The sequence below is a fragment of the Colobus angolensis genome, unplaced genomic scaffold (genome assembly GCF_000951035.1).
Source record: "Colobus angolensis palliatus isolate OR3802 unplaced genomic scaffold, Cang.pa_1.0 Scaffold12, whole genome shotgun sequence".
Classification (NCBI taxonomy): domain Eukaryota; kingdom Metazoa; phylum Chordata; class Mammalia; order Primates; family Cercopithecidae; genus Colobus; species Colobus angolensis.
The window spans coordinates 4,561,279-4,584,519 of NW_012113141.1; the positions used below are offsets into that span (position 1 = coordinate 4,561,279).

At 50.9% G+C, this 23,241-nt stretch overlaps 1 protein-coding gene across 3 annotated transcripts in view; it reads left to right on the forward strand.

Annotated features, from left to right (window-relative positions):
- The first annotated feature begins 704 nt into the window (after positions 1-704).
- The window catches only part of SLC29A3 (solute carrier family 29 (equilibrative nucleoside transporter), member 3), a 49,867-nt gene continuing 27,330 nt past the window's right edge, over positions 705-23,241 (forward strand). For 2 of the 3 annotated variants that reach the window (XM_011927596.1, XM_011927603.1), the window contains exons 1-2: positions 705-761; positions 4,177-4,475. In XM_011927596.1, the coding sequence (XP_011782986.1) occupies position 761; positions 4,177-4,475 (300 nt within the window). In that variant the 5' untranslated portion in view covers positions 705-760. Of the gene's footprint in view, positions 1,182-4,176; positions 4,476-23,241 lie in introns of all 3 variants that reach the window. The other variant, XM_011927587.1, reaches the window with a different exon arrangement.

Genomic DNA, 23,241 nt, shown 5'->3' on the forward strand with positions numbered 1-23,241 from the left:
TGTATTTTTAGTAGCGCTGGAGTTTCGCCATGTTGGTCAGACTGGTCTCGAACTCCCAACCTCAGGTGATCCGCTTGCCTCGACTTCCCAAAGTGCTGGGATTACAGGCGTGAGCCACCGCGCCCGGCCCCCGCTTTCTTAAAGAACACGCAGCAGCTGTGTGTTACACGCTGAGGCTGCGGTCAAGTGTGAGGGCTGGAATTGTTGACTGCCAAGTTCTGGGTCTACTGAAAATAGCTGCCCAGCCTGGGAGGCCCAGTTCAGTCCGGGTCTGGGTCCCGCTTCACCTCCAGAGCAGGGGCAGCCGGGAAGGGTAGAAGCAGCCTTTGGAGAGGGGTCTCTGCAGCGGTGTGGGGACAAGATGAGGGCTCCTCTTAGTACTGGGGTGCAGGTTATTATAGCTAACGAGGAGGTCTCAGACAGTGGGGTCTGACTCCATAGTAAAAAAGGAGCAGCAACCAGGAGTCCTGATGCGCCGCGCACCCATCGCAAGCATGGGCAGTGCGTTTAACACTGGGCGCCTCACTTTTTCTCCTGTGAAATGGGCGCAGGCTGGCCCCATCCCAACGCCAGGAGGGGGAGCCCCGGCGCGCCGGGAGAAGACAAAGGAAAAAGGCTTGTTTGTAAACGGGGAAGCGGCGGCGTGGTGCCGGGAGGGGCGGGGCGGAGCCGGGGGAGGAGCCCGCCTGCCGCCTACCAAGCCCAGTGGTCCTGGCCGTGCGCCGGAGGCAGCGGCGGCGCGGCGCAGCGCAGCGGCGACAGTAAGTGCGGGCCGGCTCGGGCTCTTCCGGCTCCGGTCCCGGCCGCCCCCAGACTCGCGCTCAGCGACCTCCCTCCCTGGGGACGGCTGCGGGCTGCCAGGGGAGCCAAAGGACCCCACCCCCTCCGTGGTCCCTTCCCCACCGTCCCTCCTCTCCCTCCTTGCTCTCTGCCACCCCTCTTTCTGGGTCTCTGTCTTCTCTTCCTCAAACCCTCTCTCCCCTCCTCCTCCTCCCTGAGACTGAACCTTACTGCCTGTATGGTGGGGGCCTGGTATGGACCCGTCGGCCCGAAGTATCCAGATGGTGGCTGGTTCTCTGGGTCCCAGCTGCGGGGCCTGAGGCTGGGGCTGTTTACATCGCAAAGCCGGTTCTGCCGCTGCCAGTGGGCGGTGCCCTGCGCTTCCCAGTGCCCTCCCACAGGTTAGCCCTACCAGCTCCCCCACCCCGGTTCACAGCCCAGGAAATCGAGGCACAGAGGGGAGAGCCACCTAGCCGGAGTCAGGAACCTCCTTGGAACCAGTACCTAGGCTTCCCGGCCCAGATGAAGTTTTGCCGCAGCCCCAGCAGTGCCTGCCTCCTTGTGCAGGGCTGCCTCTCTGTGCATGGCCGGACTCCTGCAGGTGACCCAGGAGCACGTTCCAGGCCACAGCTAGCCTGTTTTGGGGAAGGTTGGGCACTTCCTTGCCTGCCTTTCTCTTTCTTTTTTAATCCAGAAGTCAGCAGCTAGCTTTTGTAAAGACTAATAAGACTGCTCACTCCAGTGCCCTGGCCTGTGACCCTGGTTAGAGAAAATTCCTGGCTCCTTCTTCAGAAGCTCAGTCAAGGCTGAATGGTCCTTGACAAATAGACGCCAGGTACTGAGAAGGGGGCCCTAGCCAAGTGTGGTCCTGAGTGACAGGGCTGGTGGTCCTTCTGGCCGCCCCCACAGGTAGCTGGAGCCTCTGGGAAGAACCACTTGTGGTTCTCTCTTGTTCTATGTGGGTGAATCATGATTATTTTTTACATTTTAAACACTAATTTTTAAAATGTAACAAGTGAGCTTGTTACATTTGTACCATTTTGTGCCAGACAAAATACCATAGACTGGGTGGCTTAAAATTTGTTTCTCATGGATCTGGAGGCTGGGAAGGGCAAGATCAAGATGCTGGTTGATTTGGTTTCTGATGAGGGCTCTCTTCCTGACTTGCAGAAAGCCTCCTTCTTGCTGTGCCTTCACATGGCCTTTACTCTATGAGTGGGTGCATGTGGAAAGAGATTTTCCACACAGTGAGCTTCCAGACAGTGAGCTTGTTAATGCTAGCCTCCATGCGAATCCAGGCTGGGGAAGGGCTCTGCTAACCGGGGGAGTTTAAAATAGACTTGCTGGCGGGATGCATTGCACTTGGGCATCCAGTGGCCTCCCGCCTGCTGGCTCCAGGGTACATGCTACCCCAGCAGGGGAGAATGTCCTGGTCGTGCAGAGTCCATTCATTCAGCAAACATTGACAAGGGTGCCTGCAGTGTGCCTGGGCCCCTCCCCACTCACTGGCTTCAAGGCTTGCAGGAAGGATGCTTGTACTTGGAACCAGCAGACACAAGATTCCCATTCCCAGCCAGTCCTCCCCGGTGTGCTGAGGAGTCCAGCATGGGCCCCAGTCTACTTGGCTGTGTAACTTCACCCTTGCCATCTGCTAGTTGTGTGACCCTGGGCAAGTTACTCAACCTTTCTGAGCCTCAGACCCCTCATCTGTGAAATGGGTCTTAGAGTAGTACCTAATATATTAGGCTGTTGTCAGCCTCAAGTGTGACCTCTGTTAGGCACAGACCTTGGCATTTGTGATTACTGGACTTAAGTTTAGCTATTGGGAGTTCTTTCTATTTGAATGTGGGACATAGCAAGTGCCTTCCAGACTTCAGTCTTTCCATCTGAAAAAAGGGAGCAATGTTTTTTGCCCTAATTCCAAGGGATGCTCTGAGGTTCTCCTGAAATAGTGGATAAGGTTTGCACCCACATGAGGAGGTGTTCCCATCCCACCAGGGAATAAAGGCCCCAGTCTTCTTGGCACGATGCTTTGAGTTAGGTTTAGCCTCCTGTAGAAATCAAGATGCATTTATTTATTTATTAGTTTATTGGGTAGGGAAGAGGCTACTGCAGAAGGGACTCTGAAGTGTCCCATCCTCAGCATTATGGAGACATTTCTCATTTAACAAGCTGCTGCCACATCCTAGGTGCTATCTAGAGCAAAGAAGCAGGCATGCTACTTTACAGCCAAATCCAACAGCCAGCCAGCCGTGCGACAGGCCCAGGATGCCAGGGAGATGCTGACATTTGTTCAACAGCTGCTTACAGGCCAGGCGTTGCCAGCCAGTTGCAGTTGCATAACTATCATAAAAATGGCTTCCCTGGGTTTACATTTAGGGAAATTGAGGCACAGAAATATGGTAACTTGCCCAAGGCCATGTAGACAGTAGTTGCTGGTAGCCCAGGCTCTTCCATTTGTCTTAGGCACTACCATAGATTGAAAGTGGCTGACTCCTGGTAGGGCGTGATGAGCAGAGGTGGGACCCAGGCAGGAGCTGCAAACCCAGGCTTGGTCATTTACCTAGCCTATGGCCTTCTGTTCTTTGGACCTCTCTTTCCCCACAAATGAAATGGGAATGGACTATCAGAGGCTACACACCAGCTTATGGAGGCAGCCCTAGACACTACCAGTTTTTAAACAATTTTTATTTAATCTGAAGGTTTTTATTTTCATTTACACTTTTAATTTTATTTTTGAACTGATAATAAACTAGGAACATAGTTAAAAATTCAAGAGGCACAAATAAGAATGCAGGGAAGTCTCCCGCCTTAGAGGCAGCCACTGTTAGAAACTTCTTATGTAGCTTTCCAGAGATATTATATGCATATACAAATACATATGCGTATGTATATTTTCTCTCCCCGCTTTTTTTACACACACAGTAGCATATTCTACACACTATCCTGCCCCTTATTTCTTTCAAATAAAGTCGAAAAGGGTTTAAAGATCATTCTTTGCCCAGCAGGGGTCCTAATTCTTTTTTTATGGCTACACAGAACTGTGAATGCCTTTAGACCAGGTTTGCCTTTCTGGGTACATTGCCACAGTCCCCACTATCATGCAGTGGTTTACACCCAGCCTGTTCCACAATTATGTGCTACCTCTGTTGCACCTGCATGGTTGGGGTGACCTCTGAGGACACTTACAGTTCTGACATCCTGCCCTTCTTCAGGTCTGATTTTTGTGTTTCTCCCTGATCCTTAAAATGAAGTTCTCCAGCCAGGCTTTAGTGACTTTACAGAGCCCAGGGTGAGGGGGCATGGTCATTTTGTAGGCTGGGTGGGTCCCCAGCTGTCTCCAGCCTCAGTTTCTACTTACCTACCCTGTCTCTGTTGCCCTTCTTGCTCCAATAGTGGCCATTGCTTCAGAGGACGACTTTCAGCACAGTTCAAACTCCACCTACAGAACCATAGGCAGCAGTCTCCAAGCTGACCAGGAGGCACTGCTTGAGAAGCTACTGGACCACCCGGCCCCTGGCCTACAGAGGCCCAAGGACCGCTTCTATGGCACATACATCATCTTCTTCAGCCTGGGCATTGGCAGTCTACTGCCATGGAACTTCTTTGTCACTGCCAAGGAGTACTGGATGTTCAAACTCGGCAACTCCTCCAGCCCAGCCACAGGGGAGGACCCTGAGGGCTCAGACATCCTGGTAAGGGCATGTTTCTCCTCCAAGGCTGGTGGGAGCATACAGAGGCCTCATGCCTCACATGGCAGGGGAAGATGGAGATTTCAGACACATTTCCAGCCTTTAGATTACTTACTGTTTAGCTTGGGAAGAACATGCAAGTTATGGTTCCATGTGGTGTGTATGGTCAACCCAAGAATCTAGAGTCCACACCTCCAGGGGTGTGAAGGTATGGACTGAATAGCGTTAGTTACAGAAAATTCCAAAAGACTAGTAACTAAAATGAGATGGAAGGTCATTTTTCTCCCACGTTCAATTCTGGTGGGGACAGCCCAAGGCTGGTATGATGTTCTATGGTGTTAGGAACTCAGTTGCTTCAACTCTGTGCAGCTTTCATGGCCAAGGCCACCTCACAGTACAAGATGGCTGTTGTAGGTCCAGCCATTACATCAGTAGGTAGAAGCAAGAGGAGGAGGAAGAAATGCCTGTTGCCTGTAAGAACACTTCCTGGAAGTGACACACCTTGCTCTTCTTACATTGCATTGGTCAAAACTTAGGCATGTGACCATATCAGCTTGCAGAGCAGGCTGGGAAATGTAGTCTTTCAATGTAGCTTTATCTCAGAGAACCATGTGCCTGCTAAAATGGGAGGTTCTGTTATGGAAGATGGGGAAAATTAATCCAAAGGTATAATTAGTCTGATCACCATGGAAGAGATTACTGTGACTTAGAGTTGGTGGGTTTCAAGAAAGGGGAGAAAACGATCCAGGTAGAAGAAAAAGGCTGGGCAACGGCAGAATGGGAGGAAAGTCTAGGTGTGTATGACAAATGGTGAAGCTGTGTTTGAGGCACAAGTAAGAGAGAGAGGTCTTGAGATCATTGCCCGGGGCCTTGAATGTCAAGGTGAGGAGTCAATTTTGTTTAGTTGACAGGGCTGCTCACTTTGCTGGGTGACTTTTCCAGAGAGGTGGGGGTGGTAGGGGAAGAGGATTAAAGAAAAAAATTATGACACTTGTTAAAACAGTAAGGAAAGCCTTAAGACTTGTAGTAGGGGAGATAAATGGAGCTCAACTCTGAAAAGGAGACATGGGGATTTCTAGCCACGGGGCAGCGTGAGGGGCCGGAGGATGGCACATTTCTAAGAGGAGAGTCAAGGCGAGGCCTCTGCTTGCTGAAAGCAGGCCTAGGACTTACACAGTCAACCCTTGAACAACAGGGGTTCACTTAGATGCAGATTTTTGTTTCAACCAAATGTGGATGGAAAATGCAGTATTTGTGAGTTGTGAAACCTACATATACAGAGGGCTGACATTTCCTATTTGTGGTTCTGCAAGACCAACTGAGTATGCTCAGGTTTTGGTACATGGGAGGGATCCTGGAACCAATCCCTTGAGTATACTGAATGGTGTGAGGAGCTTGATCAGATTTGAGAGAAGGGAATATTCTGGCTCAATTGGCCTAACAGGATTCTTGCTGAAAGCAGGCCTAGGACTTACACAGTCTACTCTTAAACAATACGAGTTTGAATTGTGTTATCTGTGAAGTTTTTCAAACAAATGCTGATGGAAAATGTGCTATTAGTGGAGTTCAAAACCTGATTATAGGGAGAGCTGGGTTCCACAAGGCTGACTGGAGACCTGAGTACGTGTGGATTTGGGTATAGGTGGGAGTCCTGGACCAATGCTCTGAGTATATGGAGAGAAAGCTGAACATCAGAGGTGGGGAATGAGGAACTTGATCAGATCTCAAAAGTGGGGGTGTGGCAGGACAAGCTGCAGACAAAACTCCTCAGACATCAGATTAAAGAAGGAGGAGGTTTTTTATTCGGCCGGGAGCATCAGCAGACTTGTGTCTCAAAAGCCAAACTTTCCGAAGACAGAGTTCCTGGCCCTTTTAAAGGCTTACAGCTCTAAGGGTTTCCACATGAAAGGGTCGTGATAGATTGAGAGCACATGTGGTTAGAGTTGGGGGTTAATCTTTTAACCTCAGGCCTGGTCATCAGTGGCACCAGCTAGTCTTGCCACTGACTTCATTCCTGTTGTTTTTCAACTTTTACTTTCTCCTCTTCAGAGACAGGAGACAGTAAGAGAAATGGCTTCTCGCCTCATTCCCCCCTTTGAGAACCTCACTCACTAGTGGGAGTTCTCACTCTCATCTTCACTATCCAGGTCTTCCTACCAGTCCAGTTCCATTGATTCCTAGAGTTACATACTCTGTTTTCCAACGGGGATCAAGTAATTCTAATGGGTTATAGCACACATCAGGCTGGTCACTTCCTGGGCTGCATACCTTGTACTGGGTGGCATTATACACACAAGTCCCTTTTAAAAAGACTGTTTCAAATTTTTGCCCTATCTCAGTCTGAGGAAGGTGAGTTGAAGTCCTTACTGTACAAGTCCAAAATTTAAGAAAAGTGAATTCCACAATGAGCTTCCTCATGCTTCGGCTGTGCATGGACCAGTCAGCTTCTGGGTGTGACTGGAGCAGGGCTTGTCATCTTCAGAGTCACTCTTCAAGGGTTGTCCAGGCTTGGTCTTTCCTCCCAGGTTTCAGGTGCTGCAGGTTTTACACGGCTGTGGTGGATCCAGGCTGGGATTCCCTCTACCTTCACAGTGGTGAGAGTGGTCAGGACGACAGTCTGGGGTCCTTTCCACCGTGGCCATAAAGAGGCTACATTCCAGTCCTTGATCCACACTCGATTACCTGGGGAGAAAGGGTGAACTGGGGAGAATAAGCTCACAGGGCATCTCTCATTTACCCAGGCTGAGATTGTGTTATTTTTCCTAAAGCTTGTAGCTGTAACTCAATTTCACCTAACTCTCAGGGAGTGCCTGGAAGTCCCCACAATATGAGAGGGGGCCTATGATATATTTCATAAGGAGAATATCCTGTTCTTTTAGAAGGGGTACATCTAATTTTAAATAATACCATAGGGAGAGCCTGTATCCGTTTTAATCCTGTTTCCTGACATACTTTCCCTAAACTATTTTTGATATTCCAATTCATCTGCTCCACCTTTCTGGAACTCTGAGGCTGGTAGGTGGCATGCAGTTTCCATGTGATCCCCAATACCTTTGCCGTCTTCTGTACCAAGTCAGCCACAAACACCGCCGGCCTGTTATCTGAGCTGATCCATAAGGGCAGCCCAAATCTAGGAATAAGATCTCGAAGAAGCATATGGGTTACTTCTCGAGCTTTCTCAGTTCGTGTTGGATAAGCCTTCACCCACCCAGAGTAGGTACACACAAGAACTAGTAAATACTTGTTACCTCCACAATTTGGCATCTCTGTGAAGTCCACCTGGAGATCTTCAAAGGGGACTGCTCCATAAGCTTGTATGCTGGGCAGAACGGCTGGACCTTGCCTCGCATTATGCTGTCGGCAGGTAACACACAGCTGCGTCACCGTTTTGGCAAGGGCTGACAAATGCGAGATGTAGAAATACTGGCCTAACAACTTTTCAAGTGACTCCTGACCTAAATGGGTGGTTTCATGCACAGCCAATACAACTGTGGCTCCTAGCAGCTATGGCACAGCTACTCTCCCATGTGGTAACCAAATCCATCCTTCCTTCATCACTTGTCCTCCCTCTGCCTGGAGAAAGTCCTTTTCTTCTTTAAAATAAGTAGGTACAAGATCAGGTACTTGAGGGAGCAGGGGGCTGTGACTGATGCCCGGAAGGGGTCAGATGCTGCTTTTCGAGCCTCTGAGTCAACGCGGGAATTCCCCAAACCCACCAAGGTGGAAGCTCGCTGGTGTCCTCTGCAATGCATAACTGCCACCTTGTGGGCTTTCCATACTGCTTCTAATAATTGCAGAATTTATTGTTGATATTTTATGTCCTTTCCCCCAGAGTTCAATAGGCCTTTTTCTTTATATAATGCTCCATGCACTTGAAGGGTTATAAAGGCATACCGAGAATCAGTGTAAATGTTTAGTCTTACCTTCACTGAGTTCTAAGGCCCGAATTAAAGCAGTGAGTTCAGCTTTCTGGGCTGAAGTGCCCTGGGGCTACGATCTGGCTTCAACAGTGTCCAGAGTTACCACTACACGTAGCCTGCACATCGCTCTCCTTGTGGATTGATGAAGCTCCCATCCATGTATAGTTCCCAGTCTACTGACGCCCAAGGCTGGTCCCGGACCTGGTCAGGTCTGCTAAACTGAGTCCAACACTTCTACACAGTCATGCTCGACAGGGTTCTCTGATACCAGGAGCAAGGTGGCAGGGTTCAGGTTGTTACGGACTTCAGTGGTTACATGGGGATTTTCACAGAGCAAACTTTGGTACTTGTTGAGTCTAGCATTCATTAGCCAATGATGTCCTTCAGTATTCATTAAGGTTACCACAGCATGGGGGGCCTTTATGTTCAGGTTTTGCCCAAAAGTCAGCTTATCTGCTTCTTGTACTAGCAGGGCAGTACAAACATGGGGGCCATCCTTTAGAAACCCTGTCTAGTTGTTTAGAGAGGTAGGCCACCGGCCTTGGCCAGGGCACCACAGTTTGGGTTAAAACTCCAAGTGCCATCTTTTCTCTCTGACACATACAATGTAAAAGGCTTTGTCAGATCAGATAGCCCCAGGGCTGGGGCTGACAGAAGTTTTTCCTTTAACTCATGAAAGGCTTGCTGTTGTTGGGATCCCCATTCAAAAGGTTCCTGGTCCCCCGCTTTGTGACCTCATACAAAGGCTTGGCTAATGCTGCAAAGTTTGGGATCCATAGTCTGCAAAACGCCACAGCTCCTAAGAATTCTTTCACCTGCCTTCTGCTCTTAGGCTCCAGTAGATTGCAAATGACCTTCCTCAGTCCAATAACCATTCTGCCAGGTTGAGCAGGGCCCCTTCCTCCTTGTCTGGGACCTCCTGCTCTGAGTCACCTTGTTTTCCTTTTAGCTGTGGGCATTTGTTCTCCCAATGTCCTTTTTTTTTTTTTTTTAAGTTCTGGGGTACATGTGCACAATGTGCAGGTTTGTTACATATGTATACATGTGCCATGTTGGTGTGCTGCACCCATTAACTTGTCATTTACGTTAGGTGTATCTCCTAATGCTGTGCCTCCCTGGTCACGCTGCAAACTCTGACAGCCAGGCTCAGTTTCCTTTCCAGGGCCCCCCCCTTCCCTTGCCTCTTTGGAGGGACCCCTCTGGTTGCTGCAGCTAATAGGTCGGCATTTCGCCGGGCCTGACATTCATTCTCTTTGCGGTTTTCCTTACGGCTAACCCTGTTTACAAACACCTGGTTAGCTATTTCTAATAACTGTGATGTATTCATCCCTGCAAATCCAGCCTGTTTCTGCAGTTTTCTTCTAATGTCTTCTGTACTTTTACTAACTAAAGCCATGTTAATCATGCACTGATTTTCAGGGCTATCGGGATCAAAGGGTGTGTGCATACGATAGGCCTCACACAGTCTCGCGTAGAATTATGCTGGACTGGCCGGGCGTGGTGGCTCACACCTGTAATCCCAGCACTTTGGGAGGCCGAGACGGGTGGATCACGAGGTCAGGAGATGGACACCATCCTGGCTAACATGGTGAAACCCCGTCTCTACTAAAAATACAAAAAAAATTAGCCAAGCGTGGTGGCAGGGGCCTGTAGTCTCAGCTACTTGGGAGGCTGAGGCAGGAGAATGGCATGAACCCAGGAGGTGGAACTTGCAGTGAGCTGAGATGCGCCGCTGCACTCCAGCCTGGGCAACAGGGCGAGACTCCATCTCAAAAGAAAAAGAATTGTGCTGGACTCTTTTTTCCCTGAATGACCTCAGAGACCTTGTTAACGTTTGTGGCTTTCTCGGCTCCCCTCTTTAATCCTTCCAAGACAGCTTCCCTGTATCGATTCAGCCTTTGCATACCATCTCTTTCATTTGGGTCCCACTGGGGGTCTGTTCCTGGGAACTGGGTCCTCACATACTCTTGGGGGTTTGGTAATCAGCCGGTGCATGTTCCTCTAGCCACTTAGTTGCTGCTTGGAGCACTCTCTGCCTTTCATCTGTGTTAAAGAGGAACATGAGCAACTGGTGGCAATCAGCCCAGGTGGGGTTGTGGGTCTGGATAATAGTTTGGAGCAAATCAATTAGAGCTTGTGGCTTTTCAGTATAGGACGGGGTATTGTTTTTCCAGTTGAGAAGGTCGGCAGAGGTGAAGGGCTGGTACACAAAAACATGCCTCTCCACCATGTGCCCATCCTCATCTATCCCAGTATACCGCTGCTCTCTCAGGGGCATTTGTATCCCAGTTTTGGGTTGTAAACGAGCTGCCAAGGGAGGGGTTTCTCCCAAGGCTTCACCTCCTCTCTAGTCTACTCTAGGTGGCCTAGGGATATGTTTGTCTTGCAGAGGCGCAAGCACTGTGGGCTCAAGAGTGGGGAGCCTCTCTCCCTGGTAAGGGGAGGGCACCACTGGGATCACTGGTGCCATCTCCTGCAATGGATCTTCTGATGTTGGGTTGAACAGAACTTCAGGAGTTGATTTCCCTTGGTGGGTGGAGCGGGATCCTTCCTTGGCTATCTGTCCCTTTGCTATTAGCACTGCTGCTGCCTGCCCTCTTAGCCACTGTGGGGGATCTAGCATCAGCTGTAACCAAGTATCTATGTATGGGAACTTGTCTGAGTATCCTGACTTACCAGTTACCTTGTGCCATACCTTAGAAACAAGGGACCTGTCCAGGCTTCCTTCTGATGGCCAACCCACTTCTAATGTTGGCCAATCTATTTCACACAAAGTTCTAAGTTTTCCTGGTGTCATAGTAACCCCATAGTCTCCACTAAATCCTTCCTTGAAATTTTTCAACGTAGTTCCTAGCGGACTGGGCTTACTTTGTGTCTGACCCATGTTTCCTCGAGACAACACACCACGCTCACACCACATGCACACCACAGAACAAAGAACAGGTAAAAAGGGCACACACACGCTTTTTCAGTTTACACCAAACCAGAATCGAAACCAAAATCAGAGTATCCAGAAATCCAAGCCAGGTCAAAACCAAAACCAAAATATCAAGCAATTCAAGTCAACTCAAAAACCAAAGTGCCAGTACAGGCATGCCGTGGGTGATCAGGCCATGCTTCTGCCCAAATGGAGTGGGCAAGTTCCAAAGACCAGTCTTACCAAGTTTCAGATGTCCAGACTTAAAGCGCCAGTTCCTTCCCCATGTTCAGCCACTGCGTTGATCCTCTGCAGGGGCCTCCTGTGCACTGCTCAGACGAGGCGTTCCACCCGGGCAATTGCCTACCCAGGAGCGCTCTCAGGATCCACGTCGCTCAAGCTGGCTGGAGTCCCCTGCAGGGATGTTCCACAGGGCAGGCCTAAGCAGTGGCCTCGACCGTCTGTTAATCACCTCGCCTCCCAGTCAGGTGAACCAAGAAATGTAGCAGGATGAGCTGCAGACAAAACTCCTCAGACACCGGATTAAAGAAGGAAGAGGTTTTTTATTCAGCCGGGAGCGTCGGCAGACTCACGTCTCCAGAGCTGAGCTCTCCGAAGACAGCGTTCCTGTCCCTTTTAAGGGCTTACAACTCTAAGGGGTTCCACGTGAAAGGGTCATGATAGATTGAGAGCACATGTGATTGGAGTGGGGGGTTAATCTTTTAACCTCAGGCCTGGTCATCAGTGGCACTGGCTAGTCTTGCCACTGACTTCATTCCTGTTGTTTTTCAACTTTTACTTTCTCCTCCTCCTCAGAGACAGGAGACAGAGAAATGGCTTCTCTCCTCAGGGGCATGCTGGCTAATCTGACTTCGCAGGATTCTTGGCTAAGACTGGGTTGGGCAGGCAGAAGTCAGGACTGGGGTTGGGGCCAAGGTCAAGGATCGGGCTCAGAGAAACCTGACGAAAGTTTGGTCAAGGAGAGTCTTGGTCAGGAGCCTCCGTTTCCACAGCTAACCCAGGCTGGTGTCTGCTGTCACTTGAGAGCATGGGGAGGCAAGGACTTCTCCGACAAATGCCAAGATGGGATGTTGCCAGCTGCCCAGCTGTGCCCTGTCTTCTCTAGGGGTGCCTTAGAAACAAGAAGGAGGTATGCTAGCAGACCCCAGCCGCACCTTCCAGTGGCCCAGGAGGTGGCTCATCACTGCTTCCCAGAAGGAAATCCTTGGCCTTGCCCCAAGGAGCTGTCCTCAGTTTTATAGGCATGAATCTGCCATAGCGAGGGAGGCATCCCTGTTGTCCATCTCAGGGACTCACTGCGGCTACACATGTGGATCACCCGGGGAGCTGCTTAAAAAAACACCAGTTCATGGTCCTTTTGTAGTTCATGAATGTGATGACTGGGTTTCCAGGCACATGTGTGAGATAGGCCTCCCTCAAACCTTGTTGTGTCATCGGCACATTACCTGTCCGATGAAAAGGAATAAAAATACCAGTGTGGGCCGTGCCCCAGGGATTCTGATTAGATTAGCCTGAGCTGGGGTGTAGACATTGATATGCTTACAACTTCACACTTCCACACTCCCCTACTCCACCCCTCAAGTCCCCCCATGATCTGACACATCTGACACCTGTGAGGGCCTTTTCTGTTAACTGAGGAATTCATAGATGCCTCCCGGGGCCAGAGCAATGGGATATAAACCATTTCTAAGGCTGAGGAAGTGCCACAGGAAGGCAGCAGAGTAGTTTACAGCCTCTCGACTCAAGGTGTGGTCCTCAGACCAGCGGCCTCACCTGGGAGCTTGTTAGTGATGCGGTTTCCCGCCCACCCGACCCGATTGAGACAGGGCCTGTGAGCTGCCAAGCCCTTCGGGTGACTGAAGGGCACAGTAGAGTTTGTGGTGCACTGGACAGGGCTTGGCTCTGTGACCTCTCTGTGCTGCCTCATGTTTCTGGACTGTATCAGTACTTTTTTTTTTTTTTTTTGAGACAGGGTCTTGCACTGTCACCCAGGCTGGAGTGCAGTGGCACAGTCAAGCCTCACTGCAGCCTCGACCTCCCTGGGCTCAAGTGATGCTCTTGCCTCAGCCTCCTGAGTAACTGAGACTACTGGCGCACGCCACCATGCCTGGCCAATTTTTTGTATTTGTTGTAGAGACAAAGTCTCACTATGTTGCCCAGGCTGGTCTCAAACTCCTAGGTTCAAGAGATCCACCCGCCTCGGCCTCCCAAAGTGCTGGGATTACAGGCATGGGCCACCACACCCGGCCATCTTTCTGGTATGTTAAAGGAAGATATTATAATACTACCACCAACTTCTTAGGGCTGTTGTGAGGATGAAGTATATTAATACGTGTTAAAAAGCAGTTAGGACAGGCCTGGCACCCCTATCCGAAGTGCCGTATAAACTATGATTGTGATGATCGTTTGGGGGATGGGGCCCATGCTTCTAAGCTGTCTGCAGCCCTGGTGCATTTCCGCAGGCGCAGGCTTAGCCCGGGTGCTTTACAATCCACTTTTATTTACCAGTGACGCCGATGTCCCAGCTTTCTGCCAGCCCCAGTAAATCACCTGGCCTACTGGGCTTCCTCCAGAAGGTCCCTGCCTGTCTCGGCCGGCACAGAGCTAGATTGCGTGTGCACCTGCCCTGTCCCTCCTCTGTCCACCACCAGGCCCCCAGGATCAAGCAGACTCTGGAGGGAGGGGTGCCCAGGCCTGGCTCTGGGAGCAGCCCTCGCCCTGTGTACTGCTTTCACCGCAAGGCGATCCCTTCCCAGCTGCAGGCACTTGGCATTCTGAGCCCTGCTACAATGCTTTATGGCCTCTCTCCAACTGCTGGCAGGTGCAGATGTAGTACCTGCGGCTGCCCGGAACTCCTGGCTCTTGGCATCGGAGATGAGAGACCTGTCACCCCTCGATTCATGGGCCGGGTTTGGGAAGCGAGCATGCTGGGGCGTTTCTGCATTTTGCGGGCCATTTTTCTTTGCCTCATTCCTCATCCCAGCCACCTACCTCCCCACCTCTTTCCTCCTCTCTTCCTGATTTCCCTGCGAGAGGCTGCCTGTCTGCCCTGTCACCTGAGGGCCACTTTGGGGGAAGGAGGGGGAGAGTCAAATGGTCCTGTCTCTAGCCACCACCTGCAACTCAATTAGCTGTGGGTCTAGGTGTTTATTCTTTCCTGTACTTTCCTTTGAACATTTTCTGGGGATGAATACCATTTGATGGGGAGCTAGACCCAGGAGGAGGGTTTACCCAGACACCCCCTCCCCCAAATTATGTCACTTTCAAGGTCAGTGGGCTCATTTCCTTCTGCCTGGACAAATGTGGGGATGCCTTAGTATCCTGCTCACTCTGCCCTCCTGTCTCTATTCTCTGGAATAAGAACCTCCAATAAATCTATCACAGGCCTGCTGGCCCAGGGCCAAAAAAAAATTAGAGCATAAATGAGGAAGAATTGATAAGAAAAGATGGCACAGGGGCCTGCAACAGCTGCCATTGCCTGAGCCCGACCCTGGGCCCACCATGCTGGCAGGGGTATTGCATGTGTTGTTTCTCATTAGCCCTGCAATGCAAGTCTTAGTAACCCTTTTCTTAAGACAAAAACCAGAGGCTCAGAGAGGCTAGGTAACCTGCCTGAGATCACACAGCTAGAAAGGGCTATAGAGAATTTTATGGGGCATTGAGGTGGATAGATGATTACAGACTCATTCATACTCAGAGAGTGGTATGTAGGGTACTATCCTGGAGATGCCCCACCCCCCACCCCCCACACTTTGACTCCACCAAACACCATCTTCCTTCCTTTAGAGAGCCTGCCCTTGGTCTGGCCTCCTTTTCCAGCCTGAAACCACAGGTGCCTGGGTTCTACCCCTGGGTCCTGGACCCAGCGTCCCTTCCCCCTTCCCCACCTGACCTGTTTAGCTGGAGGTCCTCCCCAGCTCTGGGGTTGTAAGCCATCCCCTGCCCTGTGGGGCCTCCTCACCCTTCCCCAGGCTCTCCTGCAGGCCTGTATTGGCTGCCCTTGGCCTAGAACAGAACAGTGAGCTGGACAAGCCCCACTTCCTGCCCCAGAGAGAAGAGTGTCTGTACCTTCTCCTGGCCATTCCTTGCTGCAAGGCCCCCACAGTCGCTCTCCACACCTTCCTTCCTGTGTACCTCAGTCTGCCCAGGGACTCCTCTCTGAGGGACTGCAGGACACAGCCAGGTCATGGGTGGGACCTACAGCCCGACTTGGTGTCAGCAGGGCTGGGACCCGGGCCAGGCACTCTACTGATGCCCCTGTCCGTCCCCCCATCTGACCAGGAGGCACCCCACCACTCAGTCCCGGGGGTGAGGCAGGAGACAGAATCATCTCGTCTCTGGGCACGTCCCCTGAAGCCACCTCTCTGAGTTAGGGGCTCCACGTCTGGGTCTTCAGGGCAGCATCATACTTCCCCATCACATCCTGCCCTACGGCTCATGGAGACCGAGCGCTGGCTGGGTGGGAGCCGCGGCTCTCAGCACTTTGCCTGCATGATCTCATGCAGCCCCGCAGCACCCCTGTAGGTCAGGAACTGTTATCATCCACCATGACAGATGAGGAGGCCTCCCCGCCAGTGAATAAAACTCTCTTACTCTACATCCTGTGCCCCTGGCACACCTGGCATGGCACCCAACACATCTTAGCACAGAAATATTTGTCACATTAGTTATCATAAGGCTGAGAAGGAAAGCTCCACAACCCAATCCATGAGAGTGATGCCATGGCCCTGCAAGGGAGCAGAAGCAGCCCTGGGAGTCACAGCGGCTACCAGTAAAGGAGTTCTGATCTTTCAGGTGTGTTGGCATAGACATGAAGTGGGGTTCCTGCCATAGGGAAGGTAGCCAGGTTGTCCTGGTTCAGCAAGTGGGGGACCTAGGGCATCCCCTCCCCTTATTTCCAGTCCCTTAGTTCTGGTCCAGTCTCTCAGCCCTGCGAATAAGCAGGGCTGATCTGCCCTTGAAGTGCGGACCTCCCAGTCCAAGGAGGAAGTGTTCAAAGGAAGCAGGATGAGCTTATGTGGAGAAGAGGAAGCTGGAGGACAGGTTATCAGAGGTTACCAAGTCCCTGCCATGCAGCCTGTACCCACCTCCCACTTGACCTGCCGTCTTCCTTCCACATGACATCCTGGTGAGTTGCCAAATGAAATCAAGCCTCATAGATTTTAGGCCACTGACCTAAGGTCACTTGCTAGCAAGTAATAGAACTGCAGAGCCCATGCTTATAACCAGCATGTTCTCTAAGCTATCTGTCTACCTAGGCACTCTCAGCCCTGGCTGCACATCGGGATCACCTGGGAAGCTTTAAAAAAAATACCCCACCTGCATGCACCTGTAATCCCAGCTACCCAGGAGGCTGAGGCAGGAGAATCACTGGAACCTGGGAGGCAGAGGCTGCAGTAAACCGAGATCGTGCCAATGCACTCCAGCCTGGACAACAGAGCAAGAATCTGTCTCAAAAAAGAAAGGAACAGAAAAGAAAATACCCCACGTCCCACGTGTTCCACTCACCCAATTCTGATTCCTTCTGAGGGGCCTGGGCACAAGCGTTTTAAGTTCTCCAGATAAGGCTAATGTGTAGCCAGATAACCATGATCCAGGCCAGGCATGGTGGTGTGTACCTGTAGTCCCAGCTGCTCAGGAGGCTGAGATGGGAGAACAGAACAGTGAGCTTGAGCCTAGGAGTTCGTGACCAGACTTGGCAACATAGTGAAATCCCAGTCTCAAAACAAAAAGGACTATGATTCAAGTAAAACGTTACCACATGGGGGGAAAAAGCAGCTGTCCTCTGCCTCCACTAGAGTACCCATCAACCCATGAAACAGACAAAGGCTACATCATGAGAGACTTAGGTGAGCCTTCTGGGAGAACTTCCTGCCATGCAAGTCAAGTTGTCAAACCTAGCAGTGAAGGGGACAGTTTCCCCCTTGGAGAATTAGGGCCACCATCCTGCGGGAAGTGCAAGGAGTTGGCCTAGTCTACCTTAGAGTATGGGGTTTCCTCATGGGACTCCCTACAAATGTAAGTGGTTGGAGGGTTCGATGCTTGTCTAACGGAAATGCTCTGGGCTTGAGCTGCACCCGCGAGCCCACAGTTCCACGCCAGCCAGTGGCATCCCCTGGAGGAGCCTTTGCCCTTTCTCTTGATAATGCTCCCCTTTGCTGGGCCAGGGGGCCAAGGGCTGTAGTTAGGAGATGGGGGCTCCACAGCCACCCTCCTCTGCCTTCTAATTTCCCAGGCTCCTGGAAAAGGAGTGATAGGGCCAACTGGGCTCAATGTGGCCATCCTACACCTGGCGTGGCACAAAGCAAGAGCAAGTGAAACTGGAGGACAGAAGAGAGGCAGTCCTGAGGTCCTGACCCAGCTGGGTAACCTCTCTATGCTGTATCAGGGATTGGAGGCTCCCTGTTCCCAGAGGTTTAAGAGTCACAGGACAACTATTTGGTAAAGGCTCCATAGCTGGGTGAAAGGTGGATTGGTCCTGTCTCATAGGACCACAAGGTAGCTGGGAGGAACCCAGATTTGGCAACAGAGGGACTCTAGTCTAGCAGTGCCCTTACCTACTGTGTGGGTTGGGGACAGGCTCTGTGGCCCCTGGGCCTTCTGCCCACAGACCCACCTGGCAGCATTTACATAACGCTGCAGACACAGGTAGGGCGGAAAGTCCTGACAGTTATGGCGTACCTTATAAGGTGGTGGCCGCTATGTGAGGACTTTGCTAAATCCCAACATTCACTACCTTTACTAAACTCTTACCATGTGCCAGGCACTGCTAGGGGTACAAATTCATTCATTAACTCAGCAATATTTATTAAGCAATCTACTGTGTGCTAGAAGTCTTTTTTGTTTTTTTGTTTTCCATGATCTTTTGTTTTTTTTTAGAGTCCGAAGACATAGGTTTATTATGCCCATTATACAGAGAAGAAAACCAAGGTTGAAAAAGTTTAAGTCATTTGCCCCCAGGTACAAAGTAAGTGACAACTGGGACTCAGACTGGGGCCCTGTCAACCCATGTATCTATGATCTTAACCTCAGTGCTTTATGTCAGCGTTTTCAAAGTTTTTTTGAGCATGATGGCTATCTCACCTGGCAAGACCTTTGTGTCTATAATGCAGACAACAGTTTCATGAAGCTGCATCTGTACTTAAAAAAAGGAAACTCCACTCTGACTGCAGTTTCAAGGAGGAGCAAGTGATCAACAGTGACAGTGCTGGTTGTAAGCCTTGCAGGATGAGGATGGAGCATTTGACCTTGTGCAGGTTCATAGTGACCTTGGGGAGCAGCATTGTGGAGGATGGGGAGAGAGGCAGAGGAGACAGCAAACTCAAGGAATTTTGCTTTAAATGGGAGCAGGACAATGAGGCACAAGCTGCAGGGAACTGTGATTCAGAAGGGGAAGAATGTTCTGTTCTTTTATTTTTAATATGAGAGACATAGCAGGCAGGTTGTGTGTGGAAGCAAATGATCCAGCAGAGAAGGAAAAACGCATGATGAAGAAGAGGGAGCTTACCTGAGCGAGGTCCATGAGCAGGCCAGAGGGCTTGGGTGCACAGAGAAGGGTCCCAGAAAAAGATGCAGACAGCTCACTCACGTTTAGTAAGAAAGAAGGCAACAAAGGATTAAATAGAATAAAGTAAAATTCTGGTCATGACCCATCAAATGGATTTCATATTCTTTAATGAGCTGTGCAACCTGTAGTTTGAACAACCCTGCTCTGCCTGTTTCCCCCTAACTTTGTAGCCATCTATGAGGATGTGGCATGTCCTCATTCTACAGAGGAGGAAAGTAGAGGCAGTAAGTAACTCGTTGGTGTCACATAGCTAATAAGACCAGAATGGGGGCCGCAGCCCAGGGTACCTGAATCAGTATCAGATTTCCTGGGACATTTGGCAAATACCCGGATTCCTGGACCTTTCTGTGATGACTTTAGCTCCCCGGGTGAGGCCTGGGCATTGTTGCCAGGTGGTCCTGATGCCAGCTGGCCAGGGGAACAGGTATTCAGGAGTCTCTCCTTTGTGCCAGGTGGTGTTCCTGCAGACCCATTTTAGTGCTACTCAGATCTCTCTCCAAATGGAAACAATGTTTAGACTCCCTTTGGCAATCCTCTTTCATTCTTTTTTTCTTTTTCTTTTCTTTTCTTTTTTTTTTTTTTTGAGACAGTCTCGCTGTATCGCCCAGGCTGGAGTGAAGTGGTGCGATCTCGGCTCCTGGGTTCACTCCGCCTCCCAGGTTCAAGCAATTCTCCTGCCTCAGCCTCCTGAATAGCTGGGATTACAGAAGCCTGCTACCACGCCTGGCTAATTTTTGTATTTTTAGCAGAGATAGGGTTTCACCATGTTGGCCAGGTTGGTCTTGAACTCCTGACCCCAAGTGATCCACCCACCTTGGCCTCTCAAAGTGCTGGGATTACAGGCATGAGCCACCGCACCATACCAGTAATCCACTTTTTAAGAGCAGAATTCCCAGGAGTGGAGAAGGGTACAACACCTCTCCTCCCCACATAGAAAGAAGCGTATTAAAGTGGGATTTTGCCTGAGCTTTGTCATCCTAGGAAAGGAGATGGGGAGTCTGAGGTCAGGCAGGATGCGGGGGGCTTCAGGCTTTCTGCCACTGGGTGTGCGTGAGTGGCTGCCAGTTGCTTTGGCTGGCGTGGATGGCTGCTCTAAACCATTTTGAAAAATTAGAACCAAAAGTGAGTCATTTTTAAAAATCCCCTTGTCCACCCTCTGATTCTAACTGCGGGCCCAGCCAGCGTGCCATTCCCAATAAATAATATACCTGTGATGGCTTTTTCTTCTGTTTTTAGCTCTTGCTGCATCCTACAGAGGGGGAAAAAAAAGGCTAGTTTGAAACACTGTCAGTCATGCCTTTGGTGGCCTCAGCTTCTCTAGTTCTTTTCTTATTTTCTCCCTAAGTGCTCACAACCCCTTTTTCCCCACCTGCGCTATGCTCCCTTGCCCTCCGGGCTATCGACTGCTCCGTCTCTGCCTTCAATTTTATTTCTTCCTGCATATATCCTTAAAATCCAGAGGCGATTTCCTGGACAAATTAGAAGATGGCCCGGACCTTAAGTGCTCAAGTGTCTCTGTAACATGATTGATCATCACAAGTGTCCAGATAGCGGAACCTAAATTAGAGTCTCCACTGAGGAGCCCAGCGCTTTCGACACAGGCAGGCAGCCTGGGAGGGGTCTGCGGCACTGGGTGCCTGGGGCCTCCTTGCTGGCCTCTTGCAGGTCCTCACTGCCTGTGCTTCTGTGCGCGTCTGTGCCTGTCTGCATGCGGGCACCTGAGGCCTAGAGCAGCCTGTGGTTTCTGCCCACATGCACCTCCAAAGAGAAACAGCCTCCCCAAGGCAGGAGCAGTCTGTTGTTGAGGAAGTACCTGCCAGGGGTTGGCTAAGGACTCTCTCTTCCTGATGGTCCCTAATGTTTTCTACTACAGAGAGAGGCTGGAGCACTCCCAGACCACCTCCTCATTACCACCAGGTCACAGGGCATGACCCTTGTGCCTGGTCATCAGCCTTGTGACACTGATGCACGGGACCCTCTGGGGGATGCAGAAGCCTCCCCGGTCAGGCGAGGGCTGTGTGCGTAGGTGGGGAGTTTTCTTGAAAGTCTTCTTCCTCTTTTCCCTATCACATGGCAGAAGTCAGGCTGCAGAAGAGGAAAGACTGGCTGGCCCGAGCATCAGCAGTGCCTGAGCCTCCAATCAGCTCATCCTCAGGGAGCTGGAGGTCACTCGTGCATGGATCCGTGAGGTTCCCTGTTTCTCTGAGCCCTTGGTTTCTGAGCCCTTACTCTGCCTATTCAGGTTCCAGCCTGAGAGTACATGGGGGGAATAAAAGGGAAAAGAATCAAAGCAGTCAGCTTGCCCCTTACTAGGGGGCCTCATGAAGGCTTGGCTGAGGCAGGATATAAGGGTAGATAGAAATGAGGTTTCTATCTTCCTTGCTCACTCTGCCTGGCAGAAAGACTCTGGATTCAGGAGAGCTGGCTTCTGTTTCTGACTGTGTTTCAAACTTGCTGGGTGACTTGAGACCACGTCCTCCTTTGAGAAATGAAGATATTAGACCGCAGATTGAGATCCAGAAACTTTTCCTGCAAAGGGCCAGGTGGTTCATATTTTAGGCTTTGTGGGCCCCACAGTCTCTGTTTGCGACCTCAGCTCTGCCCTTGCAGAGTGAAAGCTGCCCTTGACAACACGTAAACAAATGGGCTGACCGAAGGCCGACCGCGCTCCAGTGTTCACACAAAGGAAGAGGGCAGACTTGGCCCAGGGGTAGCCTGTTGCCAACCTCTGGACTGGGGACACTCCCTTATGGCTCTTTCCCAGTTCTGTGATCTATTACAGAGGTACCTACCCTGCTGAATTTGTCTTCATATCACTGACCACTGCCTGGCCTATTATCTATTTGTTTATGCATTTGCTGGCCATCTCTTTGACTAGATGGCAGTTCCATAAAGGCAAGAACTTGAGCTGAATCTCCTATGTCTACAACATTTAGTGAGCTCAGTAAATATTTGCAGAAGGATGAATCCATCTGTGAGTATTTGTGGAGAGGAGAGAGGGATGGGAGGAAGAACTGCCATTGCAGGACTGTGGTCCTGCGACGCACCTGCACCACAGCCTGCACACCCGGGCCTGCCTGGGCCCCAGCCTCATCCCCCCTTTCCCCAACCCCATCCATACTCCAGCTCACCCCTGTGGAGGCTTGAACACGTCAAGCTCATTCCTGACTTAGGGTCAGCCATACCCTGTTCCCTCTGTCCAGGCTCTAGGTTAGCCAATTATTTGTGTTTTAGTTTTATTGCATTTATCCTAATTTGCAGTCTTTCCCCCCCACACTTGCTGTTGACTCTTTTTTTTTTCTTTTTCTTTCTTTTTTTTTTTTTTTTTGTGCCTCCCTCACTAGAACACTGGCATCCCCAGCCCCTAGAACACATTGGGCACATACAAGGTGCTTGGCCATCGTTTGTTGAATGAGTGAATGAGCTCTAGAAGGTCAACCGCCTTTCACCTTTAGTAAGTGAATAGATGAATGGGTAAATTAACCACTGCCACCTGCTTCTTCCCATCTGCTCCCTCCACCCATTTCTGCCAGGTGATTCCCTCTACGCCCAGCACTGCCCCCCATACTGTTTGGCATTGAGATGCCCCCAGAGCTCCCCAGTACCTTCGAAAACAAAACCTCTCTTTAGGCAGCTGCCTGAGACCACCCCCGAATTGGCCCTCAGCCACCCTCGCCTCCACATACCCTATTATTTCTCCAAGTGGAGCCCCCAAGGTTTCCTGAAAAGGAGCCAAGCGAGGGGACAGTGCAGCAAAGTGCACGAGGGGCCTGGAGGCGAGGCTGCAAGGAGGAGACGGCGTAGCAGTAGCAGTCGCAGGGAGGCTGATTGATAAGGCGTGTAGGCTAAGGGTGGCCAGGCCCAGGGGGGAGCTTGAGCAAAGTCATGGAGGGGATGCCTGGGGGAGAGGCTAGAACCCGAAGGGAGACTGGTTGGACGTGTGAGCCATAGTCAGGCGATGTGGAGATGGGACCAGTAGATGTGATTGACTGGGGTGAGGGTGAAGAAGAAACCAAGGAAGCTGTGAGGAGGGGCTAAGAAAAGGAGGATGACCATGGGCCCTCTGCAGGGGCTGCTTGGGAGTCTTCTCTTGAAGACCTTTGATTTGAGGAGCTTGGGGTTTAGGCTCAGCAGGACCCCTAAGCAGTTGTTCTGGAGGAAGAGACGGATGTGTGGGTAGAGGTCATGAAGCCAGGGGAGGTGAGCTTCTCCTACCACCACCCTCACCCTTAACAAAAGGAGGTCAGGAAATGAAGGATGGAGCTCAGGGGGCACCTTGGGGTGGTGGAGGGAGCCACAGGTGGACGGAGATGATGAAGTGTGGCGGAGGTGGGAATGGGTGTG